Source organism: Panicum virgatum, chromosome 7K (assembly GCF_016808335.1).
Source record: "Panicum virgatum strain AP13 chromosome 7K, P.virgatum_v5, whole genome shotgun sequence".
Classification (NCBI taxonomy): domain Eukaryota; kingdom Viridiplantae; phylum Streptophyta; class Magnoliopsida; order Poales; family Poaceae; genus Panicum; species Panicum virgatum.
The window spans coordinates 24657872-24666010 of NC_053142.1; the positions used below are offsets into that span (position 1 = coordinate 24657872).

At 42.9% G+C, this 8139-nt stretch overlaps 1 protein-coding gene across 1 annotated transcript; it reads left to right on the plus strand.

Moving 5' to 3' along the window:
* Nucleotides 1-4173: 4173 nt before the first annotated feature.
* On the plus strand, nucleotides 4174-7827 carry LOC120640593. Its single transcript, XM_039916470.1, has 4 exons — nucleotides 4174-4695; nucleotides 4783-4888; nucleotides 7319-7422; nucleotides 7519-7827. The coding sequence occupies exons 1-4, from the start codon at nucleotides 4565-4567 to the stop codon at nucleotides 7520-7522; spliced, it is 345 nt and encodes a 114-aa protein (XP_039772404.1). The 5' UTR covers nucleotides 4174-4564; the 3' UTR covers nucleotides 7523-7827.
* The last annotated feature ends 312 nt before the right edge of the window (nucleotides 7828-8139 follow it).

The following is an 8139-nucleotide window of genomic DNA, read 5'->3' on the forward strand; positions in this document are numbered from 1 at the left end:
GACGAATCTAATAGTGTCAAATTTTCTCAAAAATTCGTTCGTTTAATATACTTTTCGGCATTTAAAGTTAAAACAAAAAAGAAAAGGAAAAAAATGAGACGGCCCATTAAGTCCCACTTGGTAAACCGGTCAAACCGGCCGGTAAACCGGTCTAACCGGCCGGTATACCGGTTGCACATGCGATTTTAAATTTGGATTTGAATGCAAACCGGTCAAACCGGCCGGTAAATCGGTCAAACCGACCGGTAAACCGATCGAACCGGTCGGTATACCGGTACGAACCGGTTGAACTGGAAAGTTTGAATTTAAATTTGAATTTGTCTGATTCCAACCGGTAACCGGCCAAATCGGACCGGTATAACGGAACCGGAGGCCGGCGGTTACCTGTTAGCGTCGGATTTTAAAACCCTGCCTGAGGATGGCTCGGCTACTCGCTTCCCACCCGCTTTCCACAGCAGCGCAATACCGTGCGCGGCCCGTGTTCATCGGGTCGGCTGCACCTACGCCATGGCGCTCGCAGCCGCCAGCCTCTCAGGCGCAGCATCCGGCGCCGACCACTCCTCCTGCCACGCCGACCGATTCCGCGCGCCCCGAGGCTGCTCCATCGACTTCTGCCTCGGCGCGGCTCTCGGCGGCCACTACCGGCACCAAGAACGGCTCCCCGCGGCGCGCTCCGCCTTCGGCCACCGGCGCCGCAGGCAAGGGTGGCTCGCGGCGGCTTCCGGCGCCAACTACCTCCAAGAATGGCTCGCGTTGGGACGCGCGGGCCGCTACGGACACCGGCGCCCCTGCCCAGGGAGGGTCGAGCTCGCAGCGGTGCCTTGCGGCCAACCGCACCAAGAACTGCTCGCCGCGGCCCGCCAGGGCTCCTCCGAGCACCGATGCAACCTCCAAGGTTGGCTCGCCTGCGGTCAGTCCCGCCAATAACGGCTCGCGACGGCGTGCAAGAACCGCTCCCACTACAAGCACTGCCTCGGCCAAGACGCGGCGCCCGGCGGCCGCTCCGCCGCACCCAGCAGGAGCGGCGCGCTCCCTCCCGGACGCTTCTTCCACGACGTTCCCTGCCATTGGCAACTCTGTGGCCCCGCCGCTCCGTTCTCCGGCGGCGGAAGACACGCGAAACTTTCTTGCTGCCTTGCGATGGGAGATTCTCCCCCCCTGGCGTTCGCTCGGAGACCGTGCCGCCGGGCTGGGAGCCTCCACCCCCTGGCACTCGATGGGTGATCTGATCCCGACGGTACGGTAAGCCCGGAGCTGAAGATTCTTGAAGACTGAAGGATTTTGATCCAAGAAGTAGATGGTAAAGAATGAAGAGATCTTTGGTTCTTGTATTTGTTATGCGTTCTCTTCGATTGTTCTTTGGGTTTGGTTGTCGCTTGAAATGCTGAATCACGGGAATGCAAAGATTTTGGTTCCTGAATATATTTTTTTTCCTGTCCTTGCGGAGTTTGGAAATTGGCGTATTGAATTGTGATCTTCTTAAGAACATAAAAATTCATGATTAGTATTCATATAAATGGAAAGATTATTCGTGTTTGTCATCTTTGGTAACGAGCAGGCCCAATTGACTCAAAGAAAAAATGCATCTGAATCATAGGATTGGGAGTAGGGACAAAGTACTTGCTAGTAGTGCAGTGTAGTAAAATTCTTTTATAGCAAGTGTGGACTGATCATTCAGAGTGTTCTTTAGAAAAAAAAAAGTTTCGAATTCCCATGTCTGGACTTGCCATCGTATGATCTTTTAGCGTTACCTCTGCTAATCATGTGTAACTGGAAACATGTTACCTGACATGAACCATGAGTTAATATTCTTGCAGTTTGAGATGAAATACTTATTGTTACACGATTTTTTTTAAAAAAAATTGTAAGCTGCTGCTGTTTGAATTGTCATGTACCGGTTAAATTTACTTTCTCATGAGCAGTGGAAATTGACAAATTGTTCTGTTCTGTTGCTATCAATGTCAAAGTTATTGTCGCTACGGTTTAGTCATGGTGCAATTGTTTCTACTGTTTATCTTGTTTGGGTCCAGCTTTGAATTTCTCCCTTCTCATTTGTGGAATCAATGAACGGCCACTATAAAAAGAATGTATTTCTAAAGCAATCATATTTCTTAAACTACTGTGTGTCCTTAATTCTGCAGTAGCTGCTTAATCCATATACAACACAAAAGCATGTTATACAGATCATTTCTCTTGATACAGAACCAACGCCTATTCAGGTAAATCTTGACTTCAGGAGATGCCGTACGCAGAACCACTTGAATTCCAATGTCTGAAAACCTGAGTACATCATATCTTCAAGTGCAAAAGTAAAATCTGCAAAACATGGTTCAAAGTTTTTTTGTAAAATAACCAAACTCAAACTTCAGTTATGGAATTGTATTGTTCTGTCATGAGTGTAGAGATTTCGAGATGTGATCCAGAGTTGGTGGTGAGGAATCCAATCTTCAGGATTATCTTCTCTAGCTATTGAAGTGTACTTGCATCTTTCATTCAGACTACTGCTACGGAAATCAGCATAGCAGCCCCTGGACTTCATATTTGCTACTTCTGATGATCTGATTATTCAAATCATGAATCTTGAAGTTTGGTTTCCATTTCGGTAATAACTATCGCAAAGCTTGCTCAGTTATATTGTTTTCATTACCCATGGAATCTGTAGAACTAGTGTTCTGTTTCTTTTATTACCCATGATCTGTGATACCTGCTTAATCCAAACAACTGAAAAACTTGTTATAAATTTTTTTTTCGGAAACAGAACCAATTCCTAGGTAAATGTTGATTTCAGGTGATGCCATACACAGAACCACTTGAATTTTTCATGTTCTAAAACCTGAATACATCATATACTCGTCCAATCGTAAACCAACCGTCAAATTCAGACTTCTTCAGTTATGGAAATACATTAATTAGACATTCCGAGATGTGATCCTGTTCCTGACTTGTTTGCGAAGAATTCCAATCTCTAGGTTAATTATCTTCTCTGGCAGCGGCAGCGGCTATTAAATTGTAATGCAGGCAGACAAAGCAACAGAAATCAGCATACTAGACATATTTGGTAGTTTTGATCTGAATGTTCAAAATCTGAAGCTCGAAGCATTGTTTCCATATCCATAATCACTATCGCTAAGCTTGTTCATTTGTGTTCCACTACGAATGTGATGTTCTAGAGCTCGTGTTCAGTCCTTTTGTTATCCATGATTTCTTTTTCAGTGTCTGTCATCAGGTCTGCTCCAAATGAAGAAATTGAAAAAAAAAGGAGATGGGCGAAAACTCATCAGATATTGAATCGGAATGGATAGGCAGAACAGAGTGGAATATGACAAGAATGACATAGTGGAATATGACAAGAATGACATAGTGGAATATGACAAGAATGACATAGTGGAATATTACTTTTTCATCTTTGACCGTAAAAACATATAAAGATTGACAACATAAAAATAATATTAATTTATTCGTAATGAAACCAACTATTGTCAAATGTAATTTTCTATTTAAAAATAATTATTTTTAAAGATATTATTAATTAAATATAAAAATATTTAACTTTGGAAAATTAAAAAAATGTTATATTTTGGGACGGAAGTAGTAAATTAATTTAATCACTACTTATACTTTAAGATTCGTGCAGTTTTTCCGAAGGGACCGGAGCGAAACTGGCCTTCCACGGATAAGCCTTCTCAGGGAGAGCGACCCAGCAAGTCCCATGCAATACATGTGACGGTGGAAATATGAACTTAATCTGAAATAGTTCGAACAATTTGCTAATGTCACCAACGACGCCAATTTCTATTTATCGCGCGCGAATTGGCATGGACGCATCCCATGAACGCTTTGCAGCAGGCTCGCAGCTCACAACCTCGCATGCATGTCTCGATTACCGTGCAAGGTACGTACCCAAATAGAAAATGTTTCATTTCACAAATTGATTATTCAAATTTAATCTTTATTGCATCATTGTGTTTTTATTACGATGCGATCTTCAAAACTAGATTACATTTGATTATATTTAAACAATATTTTTTTGGTAATAACTGTTGTTCGGCCGGCCGTATTTTAATCCGTCTCTACGCACACCAGCACATGTGGCTGGGGCCGCGGGCTACTCACCACATGGTGGAGCCTACTTTATTTCCCCTTCATCTTTTTTCTTCTTCAGTTCATCTTGCATCCATTTCTTCTCCCACCAGCGAGCTCTAGCTTTCCAAATTCATGGCGACTCACATTCAGATGACTGTTGACGAGATCTCCTCCTCCTCCCCCTCGCTCGCTCTCTCTCTCTCTCTCTCTCTCTCTCTCTCTCTCTCTCTAATTAAGGCAGAGCCGCAGGTTAGGGTTTGGTTAGTGTGTAGAGCTTCCTTGTTTAGCGCAGATTGCTGCTGGGATAGATCTAGTGCCTCTTCGTAAGCGCAATGTTGGTTTTCCTCCACCTTCTCGCCGGCAAGTCCGGAAGGGTCGTCCAGGCCGAGGAGGACTTTACCGGGCCTGATGTTGTGGTGGACCACCTAGGCATGGTGGCGTCCCGTGAGCGCCTCGGCGAGCTACGCCACGCCGGCATGACATGGGCCGCGGCGGGCTGCGGGACGGGCGCACCGCACGAAGGCGGACCAGTCCAGCAAATGGTGTGCATCCAGGCCTCGTCGTGTACACCTGTACGACGCCCGAGTTCGCGCCGCCTCTCCTCTCCTCGAGGTTCAGCTTCGCTCTCCTGTCCTATTCCCTCAACGATTCTTCCTCATTACTCTCAGATCCGGCAATTTTGCGCCCTGGGAACTGCAGATTGGAGGTGGAGAGGCGAGTTGCGCGTCCTCTGGTTAGATGCCTCATGCCGCTGGTTGAATCGATGGATGTCGAGACCGGCATCGTCGACGTCCTCCACCTGACGGTAAGGGACGTCTCTCATTGAAGCAAATCCTCTCTTCTTCATGCTACAATTTGCTGGTTGCTGGTGCTGGTTGGGGTGGGTCTGAATCGTGGTGGAATCCACCACGTGTCTCGGTTGCTATGGGATGCCTTGGGGGTGAGATGTTTAGGGATTCAATATGAGATTCTATGCATGAGCAAATGTGACAAATTAGAAGTAATATTCTCATTTAGGAACAATATTATTCTTACTTTATTCTTTGTTAGCAAAGTACTATTCTCTATTAGGCAACGTTCTATTTTTAGATAGGCAAATTAGTGTTATTAGGAAACAAATATGGTTCTGAATTGTTCAAAAGAATAAATTTCATTAGGCAATAATGTGGTTCTCAAATATGCAAAACAGTTTACTTCATTAGCCAATGTTTAGATTAGAATTTTTATAATTCATTTTCATTGGCTGCCTAAAGTACTAGTGAGATTGTGGAAGAAAAGAGCGCAGCCAAGCAACAAAAAACGTGAAAAAGCAAATTTAGTAGAATAGAAAAGTTATTCTAGATAAATGTACCATTGGCACATATTAATTTCCTAATCAAGGGCGGCCATGCGGCCGGCTGTAACGTTAGCTGGGTCTATAATGTTTTATAACAATAATAGCCACTAATGTCCGCGCTTCACTGAGGGTGATCAATTGGTATACCACAAAACCTTAAAGATCATGTGTACTCTCTCGGTCCCATAAAATGTGCAATCCTGAGTTTGAAAAAAAAATCTCACAAAGATTGCAATTCTAGAGATTGGATCTCAATTACCTGCCTAATTAAGTGATCAGATTTGAATTGCATGCCAAAACTAACCATATGTGGCAAACAACTGAGGGCATGAAAGTATTTTCACGCCACCATTAATCTGTCTGAAAAACATAGAATTGCACTCTTCATGGGACAGAGGGGGTATTTTTTTATTTAAAACTATGTTGGAATGTGTTAGGTTTCGCTAACCCATATAATACACCGAATCAATTGTCATAACGGTTGTCCATTAAGGATGAAGTAGGTGTGAGACTGTTACATTATAGGCGGAATGAGTTTAGACTGTATGGGGCCGGGGCACATATCCTTTACACGAGAGTTTACACAAAGTGAAGTAATTTTCACTTCCCTTAGTGTAAAGGAGCTAACTAAAATGGGAATATATCATGTGCAAACCAATCTTTTTGTGCAAACCGTGCAAACTTCAATCTGGACCACCGGATTAACATCCAAGAGCCAAGGGGCATGCCTGAGAACAAGTCACACATGATCTTGCTTTACGATTGGGTTCCCATGTTTTCAAATCGTCTAGTCGAACCTAGTCGCCATGGGACCGATCAGACGACTAGTCGCGATTAGTCGTCGATCAGGCCGATTAGTCGAGCTTAGTCGGTCCTAGTCGTCTGCCTAGTCGTCCTATGTGTCCCAGGACCGATAATGATATATGTACTACATATTACTTAATAAAAAGCAAGAATGAAGGCAACAATAATGGTCGATTTTTCACTTATTTGTGAGAGATGATTTGTGAACTGTCCAAAACTCTGTATTCCTGTCCCATAGTCCATATTCCTGTCTCTCAGCCTCTATATACCAAAAACCTAATGGGCCACCTTGCCAGCCCATCACTGGCCGAGGCCCATAACTCAAACAGCCCACAAAACAATCTCAAGTCTGATCGTTTTTCAACCTGATCGTGCGACTAATCGCGACTAGTCGACGACTAGTCGGACGACTAGAAAACTAGTCGCCCAGACCTACTCGGTGTCCCTTATCGGGGTCACCGGACCGATAAGCCTGACTAATCGCGATTAGTCGGACGACTAGATAACATGGGTTCAGGTACGGATTCCTTTTGTTTTCTCTCCATTGCTTACATAGTTGTATGCTAAGAAATATATGAGTCAGTGTGTAACTTCCCTACTTCACTAATTGATTATCTCACAGGATACACTAGTATTTGTTGTCACTGTCTGCTTTTAGGAAACCAAAAACACTAAGGGGGAAAGTTGTAAAAATTGCTTTCCTATGCCTGGTGCCTATAAAATGAATGAATGAACGATACTCTATTCATGAGCCAAGTCTCAAGACTTTTGATCGTAACAAATTATAGAGCTGTGATGATTCCTAGTTAACTTATAATAACTACCAATACATTGAAATTCTTATAATAACTACCAGTACTTTTGTTGCTTATTCTGAAAAAATTTCTTTTAGTTTGATCCACTCAACAATCTGGTAATTAATCCATGGGCTTAGCTACCAAGTCCTCTCTCAATCCATATTCCAAAATCCAAACCCACTGAAGATTTATGTTCTTTGTCCACTTTTCAATTTCTTATGACACTGGTTTCTGCATTTGTGCATACTTTTATAGTTTTATTGTGTTAAAAGGGCACCTCATGTATTTTCATTTTCAGATGATATTGGTATCGCTCATGCAATATCTCAAGCTAAGTCCACCACAGACACTTTGGCTTAAGTTTGTAGGAACCTACGGAGTAGTTATATTGAGCAATATATGGTATGCCTGCACCTTTATCTTTTTATAAAAAAAAGTTCAATACTTGTTAGTGACAAATGTGTTCTCTTTGAAACCAACACAACCTTTTATTTGCAGGTAATGGTGAAGATGGCCTTGTTCAGCTCGCTGAGTGTCCAAGAAAGTGCATATACTATGTTATGCCTTCTTTCTTTATATGTAGGCAGTTCATTTTCAACTCACTAGTTTCATCATTCATGTGTTTCCTTGTATTGTATTGTTCCTGATCCTTTCTGTTTTCTAAGTGCATATACCATCTGCTGCCGGCTTCTTTCTTTATATGATCTGTAGATGTTTTTTTTTTGAAGCATGGCTGCATGGTCATTGGTAATGGATGTAACTGTGTATGGATATAATAAAGGAATAGAAGAAATTTTGATTTTTTTTAATTCCACATAGGTAACGGGCATTATCATAATGCCCATTCCCATTACCTATAACTGTTGTTGGTAACGGGCATATTGATACCCGCTGCCGATGTTTTGTTATCGGTAATGGGTGTAATTGATGTCCGTTACCGATATTTTGTTATTGGTAATGAGCATTGATTTAATGCCCGTTACAAATGACTGTTATTGGTTATCGACGATGGGTCATTAGTAACGCAAAAAGGGTAACAAGCGTTATGCACGTTACCAATAGCAATCTATGCCTGTTACCAATTAGGCTTTTTCATGTAGTGGCCAGACATGTATGGGC

Coding starts and splice junctions, on each gene's coding strand:
- LOC120640593 (XM_039916470.1), top strand. CDS start 4,565: ATGGGCCGCGGCGGGCTGCGGGACGGGCGCACCGCACGAAGGCGGACC. Junction 4,696..4,782: donor CCGCCTCTCCTCTCCTCGAG/GTTCAGCTTCGC, acceptor TGGGAACTGCAG/ATTGGAGGTGGAGAGGCGAG. Junction 4,889..7,318: donor TCGACGTCCTCCACCTGACG/GTAAGGGACGTC, acceptor TTTCATTTTCAG/ATGATATTGGTATCGCTCAT.